We start from the raw sequence: 17,827 nt of genomic DNA, 5'->3' as shown, positions 1-17,827 counted from the left end.
AATAAATAAAATATCAAAATACCAAAAAGTGCTAACTTCCAGGAGAATGCATTAAGTTTGACAAGACAAATAATTGTCTGTTATAAAGTGAACAGACATGTCACCCAAAAACACATTCATTTAAGGTCGACATATACTTCTAAAAAAATTAGGCATTGTTCACAAATACAGAGATAACAGAGCAGTGGTAAAGGGATTTTAAAAGGGCTTTCCAACGGTGGTTGAATTATTTTTCCTGTCGGCCTATGAAAAAAGTTATAGCTGATTTATGACAATGCTTATCAATATGCATTACAAAAATCGTTCGAAATTGTTAATTTTTACATTTTCATAAATGTTGTGTCAATCTATGCATCTTCCCCAAAAATTATCGAAATCCCACGAGTAACGGCAGAGTTATGTGCGTTTGAAGTTTTGTCGACTGGAAAAAAAGTTTTGTCGACTAGCGTCTCTTTGGTGTTCTTAACCTGGTGTGTCAGTGTGTGAATCTGTCTCTAAATGAGTATTTTTTGTACTAATCATACACATGATTCCATTTAAAGGGCCACAGTATATTGTACATATTTTTAGCATGGCATGTTAGTTGCACATCTCAATTACCAGCAAGCAAATAAAAGCAACTAGTTAAAAGTACATAACAGTTAATCCTCACTCTGTTAACCACATATATAATATCCAATTAACTAAAAATAGGAGTTGATTAAATCACTAGTTTTGTTGAACATTGCAAAAGGTTGAACACTGAATCTTTCTGCAGCTCAATGAAATTGAAAAAGGAAATCATAGACTTTTACGCTAAGATTTGCTCAATGTCTTTTTGAATATAAAATAAACAACAAACAAACAAACATAATTTATGGCTCAAATAAATTACCGCGCAACAAGCGGAATACAATAACAATTTGTTAACAAACTCACAAATGCATTTCTGTTACTTTTACACATTTTATCGCTTGCATTTAATCATCACATGATAAAAATTATCGACCTTTGCCAGATCTTAGAACTGGCTGTAATACGGGAACTGAAACTTTGCTAAGAATGAGGAACCAACCAAAAACTATTATGAAAGAACTGCAGATGGGGGAAATCCCTACCAACGCTGATCAAATTATTATTTGGAAGATTTTATAGGTGATGTATTTAAGTTATTTTTAAATTAATTTGGCCAACAAAAAATAACACCAAATTAACAACGAAATAATCTTTGCTTTGAACTGTGTCTTTATTTTATATCAGCGGCAAACACGGAAAATGCCACACAAAAATGGAAGTTATTGTGACTTGATCAAAAACACAAGTGGAGTAAAATCCCATCAAAAGATTGGCACCAAGTTTAAGGGGACTTTTAAAATACAGAATTAGAAAAAAATAACACTGTTCTGTAATAAAATACGGCCTGCAATATTTCCCATATCTTATTAATTATTACCCGGATTAGTCCTCGTAGTAATTCACAATAGCCTTTGCACATCATGGTGTATTTTTACCCCAAAGTCACCGCCATGACAAAGCGATTCGCATAACAAACATACTTAACTTATTTTAATCTTCTCCTTCTGAGTTATATTAAGTGCATAATTCTTTCAAAAATAAATCGTATTTATGGGAAGTTAGCAACATGTCATGCAACACGTGCAACTGTTCCCAGACAAACTACGCTGTGACGTAGCTTTTTCCTTTACAGGTTTAGTAAGTTAAGTTATATTTGGAATCGATGTCACCGTCGCAAGTGACACCAAACGGTAGGCTATAACCGCTTATCGTGACAAATGAGAAATGTCTACATTGTCTCTGCCAGGTAAAGACAAACTAGAAACCACATACTATTTGTTTTAGGTTAGTGTAGGCTACTTATAGAGAAAATAAGGCGCTAATAGCCATGCGTGTGCACAATGTAGATCAATATCGGTTTTGGACCCAATTATGGCTTTTAGCGCAGTGGGTTTTAATACATTGGCACCCAAAAGAAAAAAATCGTATGGTATCATTCCCACATCCACCCCAACTACGTAAGTTTGCGAACACATGGGTCTACATTATATAAAGGGTAAAATAGCAATGAACTTTCAATTGTAATCTGTACAATTACCAACATGAAGGTGTTCATCGTACTATTCGCAGTGTTGGCGGCCACTGGTGCCAAAAGACTCTTTCATAAGTGAGTAAACCCCTTTGTTTTTTTTCTGTGTTGCTGTATGGTTTCAACCTTTCATTCATTCATTGATCAAATAATCATAATTTGGACTTTAAAGGTTATATTATATAGCATTCAATACGAATGTGTTGTTTGTCTCGGCACCATCTTTCGAAGAAATATAGATTTTGTATCCAGGAATTGATGTAGCTCATCATTACCTCCGTTATAAACCAACCAATAAAGAAGACATTTTGTTAACATTAATTGCCCAATTCCGGCTATTCTGACATATGTGTTCATCTTACAGTGATCAAGTGTTGAGAGCTTATCCCACCGAAGAGCAGAAGGATGTTCTCGCTAACGTTCTTCCCAAACAGTTCCCTGTGAGCATAAACCCAAACTAAAAATATGAAGCGCTCTTAGGTCATATTTTATCATTTCTTACCATAACAACTTAATCCAGTGACAAATGACACTTTTTATAGAGTTCTAACACAAAATCTTTTAAAGAAGATCGATTTTTGGACCGAGCCGAAAGGAATTTCTCCTGTTGATATTCATGTGCCTCGTACCTACGTGGGTGCCGTCAAAGTGTTTTTGACCCGCATGAGGTATAGTCACCTACAAACTTATGTACGCGCGTATCCGAGTACATTTTAGCGGTATTAGTAACACAGTTTGTGGCTTCACCTTTATCAATCCCAAACATGCCACTGGTAGTTGATATTAAATTTCAACAAAACATGAATGTTCAAACTTTATTAATATGAAGTTCAAAAGGTTTGAATGATTTCCAATAGACGAAACGCAATACATAGTTGGTCTAACAATGTAAATTGCCTTCATTCAGAATCAACCACGAGGTGTTCATAGAAGACGTGCAGGCAAACATTAACAACGAAAAATCTGACAGACCTGCTCAAATGAGTTTGGCTGGATTTGACTACAATGTTTACCACACTCTTGATGAGGTATGAAAAATTACCAAAGCCATACCTGAAAGTTGATTTTTAAAATCTTATTCTGGGCAATTCAAAATCGTTTTGACAAAACACCACACATCGCATCTCTTTAAGAAAACACTAAAAACAATTTAATTAATTATGTTTTTCATCAGCAAAATAAGGTTTAAATTTTATCTGCAAAAGTAATGCCATGTTTACGCATAGCAAGGCGGGATCGCCCCACTGCGTAAGCATGGAATTACTTCTGCGTTGTCTGATTACGGTGGTGGAGATCCTCTACGCATGTGAAGGTCGCCTGACAAGTTGTGCGCTTGCGCACCAGTGTACCTTGGCCACAATATACCCCGTGAAGCCACTGAGAGCTCAGTTGGTAGAACGTTGGGCCTGGTTAGCCCAGGGTCGTGAGTTCAAACCTCACCGGGAGTTTGATTTTTCAGATCTGGCTCCGACTTGTCAGGAAAAGTGGCTGATCCAGCTTGGCTGCAATGCCTTGGCTGCGAAGCCTGTGAACCGTACAAATTTTATCTGGATTTGATTAAAAAATCGCAAACTATTTCCATGTTTTTTTCGCACAGATTAATTCTTGGATTAACAACATTGCAAGCACCTATCCAGACGTCACAACAGTGGTGCCCGTCGGTGGATCATACGAAGGAAGAGCATTCGTCGCGCTCAAGGTGTCTCGACTTGTTTTGTAAAGAAATTACGTGTTTAATTGTTTTTTTTTATCAATGGTCATACTGTGATAATTCCAAGACGCACTAATTAGTTTAACGTCGATGGGTTCGTTTTTTTTATAGCATTCGCTTCTTAAAGCAAATAACAATAAAGCAGTAATCTTTTTAATCTATTATTTCCCTGATAGAATGACATTACTTAAAAAAAAAGGTTTAGTAGAATATTACAATTAAACAATTCGAATATAAGGAATATCTCAAACGGATATTGTTCAGTAAATTAGAATCACTAAAGCAAATGTGGTATGCAAACATTGCCAGGATATCATAAATGGGCAAAAAATGAAACAGTTCCAACATTGCAACAAAAGCGAGACTTATTGGCTTATCTTTGAGAATTTGACGTACTAAATTTAAATGTGTTGCAAACATTTTGTGACAAATTCTGCTGTTACTCTATTTATTTTATGCGCCAGCTTGGAAGTCCAGGTTTCAACAAACCTGCTTTCGTGATCAACTGTGGCCTTCACTCCAGGGAATGGGTCAGTCCCGCCTCATGTCTCTACGCTGTCAAATACGTGAGTGAAATACAAACAAACTTTGGCATTTAATTAAGTAAAATTGCACATATTTGTAGTTTGTTGAGGCAAAAACTGGCAGTGAGGAGAAGAAAATCCTTGATGGCATGGATGTTTACATTATTCCAATCTCCAACCCAGATGGCTACATTTACTCTTGGTCTGATGTAAGGTTTATTAGAACTATATCTTTCACTATACCTAGTAGTGCGAAACAAATGACTATGTAATTTAGAGTTATGAATTTTAATTTATTCGGCCATTTTTCATGTCACCGAAGTAAAAAGTGTCGCAAAAATAGTAATAAGTATTATAATTGGGATTAAAATAAACACGTTAATTATATGTACTAGAATTGCAATGATTTTAGAAAATATTAATTATCAGTAAATTATCAGAAAATAAGGTTAGAAACTAATTATTTGTGGATTCTTTTAAATTTTTATTTCTGTTAATATTATTGCATGGAATTTTTGCAATAGGAACTGAATTGTCTTTTGGTTGAAGATTAAGTTTTTTGCACACCGAAGCAGTTTAAATAAATGACAGAAAACATGTCATAGCAAAACATATTTTTTTGCCAAATTAAGTCATGGCTATGAAGGAAAGCATTGATTGCTGTCTGTGTAGGACCGCACGTGGAGGAAGACTAGGTCCGTAAACGCTGGAAATGTATGCGATGGTGTTGATCCGAACAGAAACTGGGATGCACAGTGGGGCGGTAGGAGATGGTTGTCGTATAATTACAACGTTAAAATAACTTGCTAGTATATAAACTTCGATTTGCAAGAATCGGATTGAAAGACTGAGACTTGGATTTAGTGTAGTTGTTTCCAACTTCAAATTACAAAACAAAAACTAAACTACAGGAATTTTTATTACCAAAAGCGTTTACCTGGCTTGCCTACATGAACGGGGCGGCCTTGATCACGCTTTTTAGTACAGCTGTCGTATCGTATATGTCATTTTTAGAGCGTTTAATCACAGCCTCAATGAATGGGTGTAAATATCTCAGAGTATTTAAAACATTTCCCGCCATTGCAGGAGAAGGTTCCAGCCCTATATCCTGCAACGATCTTTACTACGGTCCTTACATGTGGTCAGAGGTATGAGGTTTAAGTTAAAACTGTTTGGCAACTGCAAAAACTTGTTAAAAAAGGAAGTATATTAAACAAAAAAAAACGAATTACTTGTTAAGATGCAGTTTTGTTGATAAATTATTTTGTGATTATTAACCTTTTTTAGGTAAAAGTAATTTATCTGACTGTGTGCAGATAGAGGTTCGGGCACAACGAGATTTTGTGCAAAACATTCCCAATATCAAAGCTTTCATCGATATCCACGCCTACAGTCAATACTGGATGTACGCATATGGATACACCGCGACTCCCCCCGCTGACCTAACTTTATTGGTTTGAAAACATTTTATGCCATCACACTTGACACTGGTAAAGATAAATTTATGTTTTTGTAGAATGAAATTGGAACAGACAGCGTTGCAGCAATCCGAGCAGTTCATGGAAAGAGGTATCAGCAGGGATCCATCTCACAAGTTATCTGTAACTACTATTTGATATAATTTGTACTAAGTATGAGTACAAGACAGTGTTTACAATAAATTAGCATGACTATCTTTTTTTAGTTTCTTTAAAACGTCGATCAAATCTAGTTGCGGATAAATTTTAAGATATTGAAATTTGCCAAAAAACACAAATATATCGCATAAAACCTGGTCATTTGTTTAATTTTAGCTTGGTTACAAATATGTGTTTTTTTCATTTTTGTTCAACCAACAAATTTAAAAAATAACAGCAATTAAATGTCAATCTTTGTAACCTAATGATCGCCATTTTGCAGACGTTGCTTCCGGTAGTTCGGCAGATTATTTCTATGACAAAGGTATCAAGTGCAGTTTTGCGGCTGAGTTGAGAGACACCGGACGTTATGGATTCATTCTTCCAGAAGAGTATATAATTTAAACTAATTAAAGCAACATTAAGAAAAACATTAGTTTAAGCTTTACTCCAACTAAGGAAAACTCGCACGGAACAAATGTCCCGTCAGTAATTTTGTGGCACACATCTGAAATTATGTACCGTTATGTATATATCCTGATTCTGTCACTACAACAAACCTTTAATTCGAGCTGGAATAACTTGTCATAAAGGTGACTTTTTTGTCAGTATTTGATTCTGATACCACAGATTACAATCGATCCCATGGTATTCGCTGCCTATGCAGTGGTATAATACGTCCGAAGAACTTTATAGGCTACTTGAGGACGGGAACAGTGGCATTTTTCATTGAATATAACGTTTCCTTTTTTCAGCAGTATATTCTTGTTTGTTTGAACAACTTGTAACTAAACTGGCGATAACCCTAAAGCGAAATAAAATTTCCTGAAATGACCAGTCCTGTAATAGTAATAATTGTACAATGCTCTCAAATGTTGTTCAGTTTTAACAAAATTTTTTTTTTTCAGCCAAATCCAGCCAACCTCCGAGGAGTCCTTTGCTGGATTGAAGGTGATCGCAAGCTATGTGCTTGATGGTAGCTGTTAATCAACTACAAGCGACGTGTAAGTGGGTGACAACAAACGTCGTCCACTGCAGTGCTTTTTATTTTTTGAAAGATGCACGCTTTTGTGGCGCGAAAGTTTTATCCGCACAACACGACCAAATGCATAAACAGTTTGGATTGCTGACAGCCGCAGAAAGTACATAAAGAGAACAGACATGTCAAAACACAAGAAAGGATGGAGTATTTTCAGATGCGTAACGAGCATAACCACAAAGCTAAATTCGACTGCAATTTACGAAGGTTAGAAGGTTACGTTATTCGCTGTCCCAAAAGTGCATGTGACACTTTCATTGCAAATTTGCGTAAATTTAATGGTACATCTGCAACAAACAAAATTGCACGAAAAGTAATGCGGCGACCAAAAATCGTAAACCTTTTTCTCTGTAGTAAATTTGACGCAACACAAGGCGCTCACGTCAAAAGATGCATTGTTTACATAGGAGCAGATGCCCTATAATGCAGATATCGAATAGTTTCAAACATAGGAGAATCCACAGATTACTTTACCTCAAAGGTCAGGACAAGGTTTTACATCATACAAAAATATGTCACTGTGATGTCACAAACCAAAGGGTTTCTTGTTTCTGATTATCGGAAGAACAAAGGGTATAGCAGCAACGGCATTACTCTTCGATAAGACAGGGATGGTGCGTTTCTTTGCTCAATGACATTATATGACGTCATTTTGGGTGTGAAGTCAAAACTTTAACCTCACGTTTGTGTTGACTTTAATTTGATGATTCAAACATTTCTAGTTACAAACTATATTGCGAAAAATACATTAGTGGTTGATTGTGGGGAATTAAAGTGCATATGACACGGCCATGACAACTTTGCGTAAAACTAAAGGTACATCTACAACAAACATATATCCAAAGTTTTACGGTTCTACGTCAACTAAAAAATGTAGAAAACTGCACGAACAGTAACAGCGACCAAAAATCGTAAACCTTTTGCGCTAAGGAGAAAAGGACATCACATTAGGCGCTTGCGTCGAAAAAATGCATTGTTTAGATAGGAGAAGGCGCCTGTTTTAGCAGATATCGAATAGTTTCAAACATAGGAGAATCCACAGATTACGTTACCTCAAAGGATAGGAAAGGATTTTGCATCACACAAAAATTTGTCATTGTGACGTCACGAATCAAAGGCTTATTTGTCCTTAATTAACGGAAGACCATAGGGTAAAGCAGAAACGACATAACTGTGAGTGGACAAAACGACAATGCTAAACTAACGGTTTGTCTCTGTCGTGTTTCCAAGAGTTCATGTATCACGTTAGCGATCATAAATGCTGTAATAACAAGAACACCCTGTCCCAGTAACTGTTTTATTATTACACAACTAAATAAGACATAATAGGTCGAACAGCGGCCATCTGTCTTCAGCTTAAATTAACATCAAAATCCGTTTATTGCACTTGTTCACTTTAATTCCCCTGTTTATTGCAATATTATGCTTAAACTAGTTTTACAATGTTTTCCATTCCTACGCATAAGGCTTGCTGCCAGCATTCGCGCACGACCTAAGCGCCTTCTATGACGTCACGCAACAATATCTCGCTTTCGCACGATTTCGTTCGCAGCGGCAAAAATGCGACTTTAATCAGCTGTATCTCAGGAACCAGTCGTCGTATCAAGCTACTTTTTTCGCCAGAAATGTTCTAAAGTTATGAACATCTCTTAGTTTAATTATTAATATGTTTTATTTTTCCGTGTCACATGCACTTTATTAATAATAATGCTTGTTGTACTTCCCACGTGTTCCAAATTATGACCCGAATTAGACCACGGAGTAAATCGCCATAAACAGTCACCACCATGACAAAGCGTTTCACGTGTCAAACACACTTAACTTATTTTTAAAGTCTGGGCTCACGACCTCTATACTGAGTTCAACTTTTTAAAAAAAGGCCGCACTTGTGGGAAGTTAGCAACATGTCACACAACACGTGCAACTGTTCCCAGGCAAACAACACTGGGGCGTAGATTATTCTCCCACAGTTACGGTAACTTGTCATTAAGATATATTTGGGATCGATAACGCAATCGCATGCGACTCTCTCCGGTAATTCCTAAAGTGACAAATAGGTAATGTCTGCATTGTCATATCTACGTACAGACAAACAGGATAACACAAATCGTTTGTTGTGGGTCGCGCTACTTTTAGGGGAAATATGGCTTAAAAATAAGCATTGTTTCTTTTGCCTTATTTTTTCACATGCAGTCGCTGTCTGTAAACCAACAAAAGCCAGTTTTATCATTTCCGTAGAAGGCGTGCGCTAGCTTGTTAACATTCTACTGTCGTTTGTTTGGTTTGCTTTATGTTGCAATGGACATATACGTATGCAGCACTAAAACCACAACAGATGTTGTGGCTGCAAAGCGGCGTTGCGCACAAATAAATTTGTAGCGCACAAGAAAGTTTTAAATGCGGCAGCACAAACAAGAGGAAAGCCGTATGGCATCTTTCCCACAGCCACGCCAACTATGTCACGTTTACACACATGGGTCCACATTATATATAGCGTAAATTAGTAACGGATCTTCAATTGTAATCCGTACAATTTACCAACATGAAGGTGTTAATCTTACTTTTTGCAGTGTTGGCGGCCACTGGAGCCAAAAGACTTTTTCACAAGTAAGTAAACCGCAAGCTGTCTTTGACTTGTTGTTATCGGGTTACAGAAGTGTGTAATGCAATGTAGGAATGCCAGTAATGCGGTTTAATCTGTCTTCTACCTTGTTGCCAATGTAGGCTTTTTTAAGAATTCATTTAAATGTTTAGTGATAATCATCCAGATTGTAATGGCCATTATCTGCATTAAATACAAATGTTTATATGTTTTGGTTACGCGGGGAATCGAGGCCACCGTTTGCCCTTCTACCAACCAAGTCTTATAAAGTGTTGGTGCATTACGACTTTGAACGTCAACAAAGCCGTAAAATCAAACTTCCAAAAAAACAGTTGAATAAAAGTAGGTAACTTCGAACATTCTAACTTATGTGTTTACATCGCAGTGATCAGGTGTTGAGAGCTTATCCCACCCAAGAGCAGAAGGATGTTCTCACTAACGTTCTTCCCAAACAGTTCCCGGTAAGAATATTCATAAAACGTAATTCTGAAGCGCTGTAGGTCATATTTTACGATTTCCAATAACCATCTCAACTACAGTTTGGAATTAGAAACGTTATTTGTTAGGTTTTACCACGAAATACTTTTTAGAACATCGACTTTTGGACCAGCCCGAAAGGAAAGGCCCCTGTTGATATTCATGTGCCTCGTATCTACGTGGGCGCCGTCAAAGTGTTTTTGACTCGCATGAGGTAATTTGGACACCGGCACCCTTTTGGTGCCTCAAAGAGACAAAGTCATGACAACTTAAGCGTAAACTAACAGTTTAATATACTTCAATTAAAATATTATTTGTAGTTCACCTCAAATGCTCGTTTGTAAAGTTCAAAGCCAATACAGTTCAGAACATAATGCCAAGACCGTGAGGATGGCAAATAATGAAATGCAACGCATAAAACTTATCATGTAAATTAACTTTATTCAGAATCAACCACGAGGTGTTCATTGAAGACGTGCAGGCAAACATTGACAACGAAAGATCTGACAGACCTGCTCAAATGAGTGTGGCTGATTTTACCTACGATGTTTATCACACTTTTGACGAGGTACGAAGGAATTAAAAAAAATCAAAACCACTCAATAGCAAGGTTCACAGGCTTTAAAGCAAAGGCATTGAAGCCAAGCTGGATCAGCCGCTTTTCCTGTTGGTATGGTAATATTTTGCCACACAAAAAACACTTCGACGTTTAAAGATACATTTGTGTGTTGATCTTGACAATTTATCCCAAACAGTCGAACCAAACGTCGATTCAATGATTACAATTCACGTTGGGTTGTGGTGTCATAATATTTTTCTTACTCACTGATTTTTCTGCTACGTCCTGCTACCTGTTGCAAGCAATTATTGCTGCATTTTGAAAATATTAAATCTATTTTCATTTAAGATAAGCAAATGGAAGTTGTGCCGTAACTTCTCTTCACTGAAAAATGTATGGTTAAATGTTATTTTTGGTTTATGTTTGTTCTCAGATCCAAGCTTGGGTCGACAACATTGCGAGCGCTTACCCAGCAATCGCTTCTAAGGTAGAGGTCGGAAGTTCATTCGAAGGAAGAACTTTCAGTGGAATCAGGGTAATTTATGTAGTTAAACACAATGATTTTGATTTTCGCTGTTGCAAAATATCTTTGGTATCATAATTTTTGTGCACAATTTTGGCAATGCGTCTGCAATTATATATTAGGTGTGTCCGTGAAAAAAGTGTTCCATGATTTAACTTACATATTAGCTTCGATTAACTGGTGAAGAACTGAAATGATTATCTCAGGCCTAATAACGCCTATCGGGTTTTTGACTTGAAACGAAAACTCGATCTTCTTCGCCAAATATCACAGTAAATCCGCCTTTTTCCCACTCCAGCTCAGTACGTCAGACAGCAATCCAGCTTTCGTGATCAACTGTGGAATTCACGCCAGGGAATGGGTCAGTCCCGCCTCATGTCTCTATGCTGTCAAATACGTGAGTGTCGAACGTCCAAGATTTCCATCACCTTTGAGAAAATATTTATTTGATTATGTACATGTAGTTTGTTGAGGCACAACCCGGCAGTGAGGAGATGAACATCCTTAATGGCGTGGACGTTTACATCATTCCAAGCTCTAACCCAGACGGCTACGTTTACACTTGGACCGAGGTAAGTTTTGTTATAAAGACATCACAGCGGTGGGTCCTAACCAAGGGTTCTCGCAACCCCTGGTGGTGGAATTAAAAAATTTAAATTTAACAACTAAACATTTAAAAAACCTGATACATGAGATGCAACTTGTCATGGTAAAGCAATACTTGTTGTCTAATACACAGGACCGCATGTGGAGGAAAACAAGGTCGACAAATCAACCTTTCTGCGTCGGTGTTGATCCAAACAGGAATTGGGACGCTAAATGGTCAGGTATGTAAAATGCAACATACCCAGCAACATAAAACAAACAAAGATTGTGATATCTGGTCTATCATTTGGTAACTTGATGTCACAATAACGGCAAATTCCTAATACTGTGATAAAGTCCACAATAACGTCTAAAATTTTAAGCTTACATCATTTAAAAGATATCAAGTTTAAAAACATGTTTTGTAAATCTTCTATAAAAGATATCAAAACCGACGGTTTTGTAAATATTCAACTGCATTGGCCATTTTGTTTGTATATCAAGTTTGTGATTGATATTTTAAAAATTCAAACCAACCACCAATGAAGATGTGACCAATAAAACAAGTTGCTTGAAACTTATACTACGCTTACAGGCGAAGGTGCAAGTTCTAGTCCATGCAACGATGCCTACTACGGTCCATCTATGTGGTCCGAGGTATGAGTTTTAAACTTCGCAAACAGTAAACGGTTTGAGAAAACATGAAATTTAGCATGATGCAATCAAGTACTTTCAACTTAATCAGTCAGTCTGTTTCTTACGGAGTTGCAGATCTTTGACACTGTTAAATTTGGGGATTTCAAACTTTGTTTCAGGTAAAATTAATTTAACTCATTGTGCGCAGATAGAAGTTCGGGCACAACGAGATTTTGTGCTCAACATTCCCGATGTCAGAGCTTACATCGATATTCACGCCTACAGTCAATACTGGATGTACGCATATGGATACACCACAGATGCCCCCGCTGATCTAACTTTGCTGGTTTGAAAAAAAATTTGTGCCATGAAGCTTGACACCGGTAAAGATAAATTCATATTTATGTAGAATGAAATTGGATCGGCCAGCGTTGCTGCAATCCAGGCGGTTCATGGAAAGAGGTTTGATCAGGGATCCATCTCAAAAGTTATTTGTAAATACCCTTACAGAATTTGTACTTGGCACGAATGCTGTAGTGCTTCTATATCTCGTTAAAGACAGACAAACAACAGCAATTATATTTAAATCTTTGTAACCATATCGCCATTTTACAGACGTTGCTTCCGGTAGTACTGCAGACTTTTTCTACGACAATGTTGCCAAGTGCAGTTTTGCGGCTGAGTTGAGAGACACAGGACGTTATGGATTTAATCTCCCAGCAAGGTATGAAATTTAATCTCTTTAGATCAGTGATTTTCAACCGGTGGACCGCGGAACACCAGTGCTCCTTGAAAGATCCTCAGGTGTTCCGCAAGAAATTTATTAGTTTGATTGATGTTCCGTGGAACACGGGTCGAAAATCTTTTTTTTATGAAAGTAATCATCCATTATCACCAGTTTGAATGTTCCATTGTTGTGAAACAATAAGACTCGTTTTGTAATAATAAGAATGTAATTGCGCAAGCCTGTTGCTGGTTAAGTATAATGACGCAATACTTCCAACAATTTGGTGTTCCGCAAGATTATTTTGATAAAAATAGATTTCCGTGGCTCAAAAAGGTTGAAAAATACTGCTTTAGATCAACAATGAGCATAACATTAGTTTAAGATTTACAGCAGCGAAGGAAAACTCGCACGGAACAAATGTCCCGTCAGTAATTCAGCTAAAATGAGACGTTTGTGGTGCATCTAAAGTTGTGTACCGTTATGCATCGATCCTGATTCTGACACTGTAATACTACCTTCATTCAAATATCCTGATTTAGGTATTGCGACACGCTTGATTCAAATCTATCCCCTTATTTAGCTGCAAACTGCTAAATCGTATGAAAATATTCTAAATTTGATGAGAAAAAGTTAGGCTTCGTAATTTAGCCACTGAAGTTAAACTAAATAAACAAAGCTTTTGTGCTTTCGACTGTTATTCATTTTTGACACGGATTTTTTTAACAGCCAAATCGCGCCAGCCTCTGAGGAGTCCTTTGCTGGATTGAAGGTGATCGCCAGCTATGTGCTGAATGGTAGCTGTTGATGAAATACAAGCGACATGTAAATGGGTGACAACAAATGTCATCCACTGTGTTGTAATTTGCAAAAAACACGATCAATAGCAGCAAACCTGTTTTAAGGTGTCTTGAACAAATAGCATGTATCGTAGAACCAGTGATATGAAGTCGGGTAGATAGCCCTCAACGCTTTAGTTGTAACATAGGTTTTCACCAACAAGATTTCTTTAAATATGGTTGTAAACCAAAAAAACGTCTTTTTTAGCAACTGAGAAAGGCATAGAAATAGGCGATTCTGAGCAATGAGGGGAACTTTAGTGCAAATTTAAGAGGATTTTATTTCCCAATTAGTTTACTTTTTATTTCCCTCCACACAATCTGACAAATTCCTCAATTACTGGCCTACGTAACTCAAAAAATGCAAATTCGAAAAGTCGGTATTTTTGAAAATTCGTTTAAACATAAAGGAAAAGCATTTACCATTTAGTTAAATGGGGGGTTGCCAACCATTCACTGGTTGCGGGCCAAAGCCAAACTCTGCAATGTATCAGCGGGCCGTGTTATTTTTCCACTGACAATATCGGTTTCTTCACTGTTTGTAGTGAACTTTACAAATTAGGAGCATTTCAAATATCTTCCTAGTTTGTGTAATAATATAATAGCGCGAGGCGAGTCATATACTGTATACAGTCGAAATTTATGGCCGATTTATAATTGATCATGTGTGAACTCTTTTGGATTATTTTCGATTATCTTTGACAAAATATCTCTATGATAATAACTAAATAAACATAGGCTACTTGGATTTTCACCGAATATTAGATATGGTTTAGTCTTCCGGTTTCAAAGATAATGATCAAATAAATATACACTTTTGATTTCTGAACCTCGACCATCGCTTTATCCATGACACGGTTAAAAAATGAAAACTATGTTTCGTATTATTACCAGAAGTTCACAGATTAGGCTATTTAAAAGTTTGGGGTAAAGAAGAATTACTTTATCAAATAATTTTTGCTGACTGAAAAATATGTGTTCATTTCTATTGCACATTTTATAATCTTTAATGTTTGCAAACAATTGTGATACAAATCAATACTAACAATCTTTTTTACATAGTTGGTAGGTAGCGACAAAACGGCTCTGCGCCACCACTTTGCAAACGCGCACCCACTGGCAAGAGCATTTCAAGTTGGTTTTCGGTGGTATTCGTAGAACAACCAATGGCCGAAAAAGTTAGATGTGTGCAAAGCAAAATGGCTGAACCGCACTCAAGCCTCAATAAACATTCAAAAAATGATTCTCCCCCGAATTCGTTAGCAATTGCTGGTAGTTTTTTATGTTGTTGTGTGGTTTTATGGACAAGTACATTTTTTACCATTGCTTTTAGTGTTGTTCAACAGGATATGAACAACAGGCGACAGGATTTGCAGTGAGGTAAGACCTAATTTTTCGTGTTATATGTTAATGTTGATAATGTTGCCAGATGAAAACCATGTGTCTTCATCTTCAGCTGCTGTAGTTACAGTTACACACAATGGACAAGATGCAGTAAAGCAACCGTTAACAGTAACTGAAATAATTACTGAATGGGCTTCATCACATGTACATGTAGCTAAAGTTGCTGTAACTGCACTTTTGAAGTCACTACAACAGGTTCATAATGAACTTCCTTGTAGTTACAAAACGCTAATTCATCAGCCAAGTCTTGCCTATGAACACATGGTAGAAGGCAAGTATGTTCACATGCCTAATTGGATATTGTAACGTTATGCTATGATGTAATGTGTTTTTCATACGCATGAAACTTTTCCGTGAGGTAATTGAATGACTTGCAGTTTGTACCGCCCAGGAAATAACTCCCGTTCCTGGAACGGCACAGGAGAATCGTTCGTAACCTGCAAATATTGTACCGTAGTCTCACGCGACCGCAGGAACTCATGTGTATATATTTCTGTGGTTTTGTGGTGAAATCTATTCTACATTCTGACTTGCCTGTGTGGGATCAAATGTTTGTATTCCCGCGGATCTTCGTTCGTGTCTTGGTGTATTCTGAATAAACAAACTAACCCACGTTTGGTTTGTTACCGAAAGGAGTCAATGGTCAGGAAACAATTCAATCGCAGCTGAACACGTAATTACAATATCATCGTTAAAATCTTTGTTGGGTTAATCCTACAATATCATCGTTAAAATCTTTGTTGGGTTATTTTTTAGCACTGCAACTGTTGTATATGTGTACAGTATTGCTTAGTAATAAATATAGATAGTTTGCCTTTATTTGGACATTCACCTAATTTCAAGTTATACCCAATCTTGGTGTCAGTGCATAAAACAAAGATGCGGCCAATTTGTGCTGGTATCTATTGCTCAGAAAAATCTCGGAACCTGGAGATGCCAGATCCTAATACATTGCTGAACAGGTTTTTGACAGATCTAAAGGAAATCATTTTCAATCCCATTGTAATTAATGATGTTGTCTTCAATCTCAGCAAAAATTGCATTTTTTGTTTGTGATGCCCCAGCCAGGTCATCTTTAAAAAAATTAAGGCTCACACTCGGAAACTAACTGTCAGCCTAGAACTGATGAATTGTTTGCCTCATATTCATGCTCTTCTCACCACAGTGGGATTTCTGTACTAATCGAGTGTAGGATCCCAATGGTTTCAAGCTTTGTACTGGATTGCATGCACCTTGGCTGCCTTGGTGTTATGAAACGTTTCCTTTCCTTTTGGAATTGATCTACTCGGTAATAAACACATAATGTGCACAGTTTAGTTCATTTGCCAGACGACTGTGATCTTTATGGTTCTTTGGAACTAATTAACTGTTTTCCTTTTGAAAGTTATTTGGGGATGTTAAAACAATGCCTGCATTCAGGCTATAAACCATTTGAGCAAGTGGAAACACATGCATTTCATCAGAATGAAAGCATTTTGATTTCCATTAAAAAGGAACTTTTATTATCACCTCCAGGTTGTGTTTATAAACACAATTTTTCAGGGAATTTCATTGCCTAGTTTTGAAGGAAGTGATGTGCAGCATTACAAAAAACGCCCAGTTGCTAAATGGTTGTATTATTTCTGTAGCAAATATTGCAAATTCAACCATTAAAAGGGAATCAGTAATTGCTGAAGTAAATGATATTGTTTCAATTAATATATCCATCCCAGTTTTTTGTGGTTAAAAAATATTTAACAATGAAAGAACTGTTTAAAACACCAGTTTCATCTTTTGCTGTTGGCATTTATGTTGCTTCTTATTTAAATGATGATTATGATATTCTGCCATTTGACATGTCTGTTGTGAAATGTTTTTTAATGCCTTATGGTAAAAAGTTGGTCGCAATGGAGTTGCTTCATTGAGTGTATTGCCAATTTTATAAATTTCCTGTACATTACAGTATAAACTAGTTTAACAGTTGCATTAGGTTAAAATAAAATGAAAAGGCTCTCCACTACCTCACAACACGCCCTTTACGCAACTAAAAACCTGTCACATGCAACGGGTGAACTGTTGAGAAAACGCGGAAAAGATAAAGCTTGAAGATTATCTAAGGCATTTCATTTGATATAGATTCTTCTTATGTGCATTTTCCTCGTAAACTGTTGGCCTCGAAAACTTTGAATAGTTCTTTATGATTGTTGTTTTTGGAGGTGTCTCCATCAACCGACAAATTTTGGTAAACTCCATTTGGCGAAACTGCATCTGAGCCGCAAGGAAGTATTTAAATTATTTTTGCTTTTATTTAATGTTTGTGTGCGTGTAATATTTTGCGGCGTTGATAAAAGCTGCACTATTGGTCATATTTATAATTCCTATGAGCTAAATTATATTTCTGAAAACGGCAAGGACGTTTATACGACCAACACACAATAGTACACAACTGTTCAATGTTATCAACTCAAGATAATCAGTAAATGTCTATTTATCAACAGTCATTGCAAGGATCTCCATCATTAACAC

The 17,827-nt window shown here is 36.7% G+C and overlaps 2 protein-coding genes and 2 pseudogenes across 2 annotated transcripts; all 4 read left to right on the top strand.

Annotated features, from left to right (window-relative positions):
* The first annotated feature begins 2,096 nt into the window (after nt 1–2,096).
* LOC145895030 (carboxypeptidase B-like) lies at nt 2,097–6,921 on the top strand. Its single transcript, XM_082983774.1, has 13 exons — nt 2,097–2,161; nt 2,448–2,523; nt 2,651–2,751; nt 2,991–3,111; nt 3,681–3,782; nt 4,259–4,360; nt 4,420–4,527; nt 4,991–5,081; nt 5,405–5,466; nt 5,635–5,772; nt 5,835–5,919; nt 6,218–6,326; nt 6,843–6,921. Exons 1-13 carry the CDS (start codon nt 2,097–2,099, stop codon nt 6,919–6,921), a joined length of 1,239 nt encoding a protein of 412 aa, XP_082839900.1.
* A 2,594-nt stretch (nt 6,922–9,515) lies between these two features.
* On the top strand, nt 9,516–13,913 carry LOC145894848 (carboxypeptidase B-like). The gene is made up of 13 exons (XM_082983509.1): nt 9,516–9,580; nt 9,961–10,036; nt 10,166–10,266; nt 10,500–10,620; nt 11,045–11,146; nt 11,433–11,531; nt 11,599–11,706; nt 11,874–11,961; nt 12,315–12,376; nt 12,564–12,701; nt 12,765–12,849; nt 12,971–13,079; nt 13,809–13,913. Exons 1-13 carry the CDS (start codon nt 9,516–9,518, stop codon nt 13,885–13,887), a joined length of 1,233 nt encoding a protein of 410 aa, XP_082839635.1. The 3' UTR covers nt 13,888–13,913.
* Nucleotides 13,914–15,337: 1,424 nt separating this feature from the next.
* On the top strand, nt 15,338–16,602 carry LOC145895749 (uncharacterized; annotated as a pseudogene).
* A 21-nt stretch (nt 16,603–16,623) lies between these two features.
* LOC145895308 (uncharacterized) lies at nt 16,624–17,226 on the top strand (annotated as a pseudogene).
* Nucleotides 17,227–17,827: the final 601 nt, after the last annotated feature.

The sequence above is a fragment of the Ascidia mentula genome, chromosome 3 (assembly GCF_947561715.1).
Source record: "Ascidia mentula chromosome 3, kaAscMent1.1, whole genome shotgun sequence".
In the NCBI taxonomy this organism is placed as follows: Eukaryota; Metazoa; Chordata; class Ascidiacea; order Phlebobranchia; family Ascidiidae; genus Ascidia; species Ascidia mentula.
Note: the sequence above shows the minus strand (reverse complement) of the source record. Positions and strands in the feature narration are given on the sequence as shown.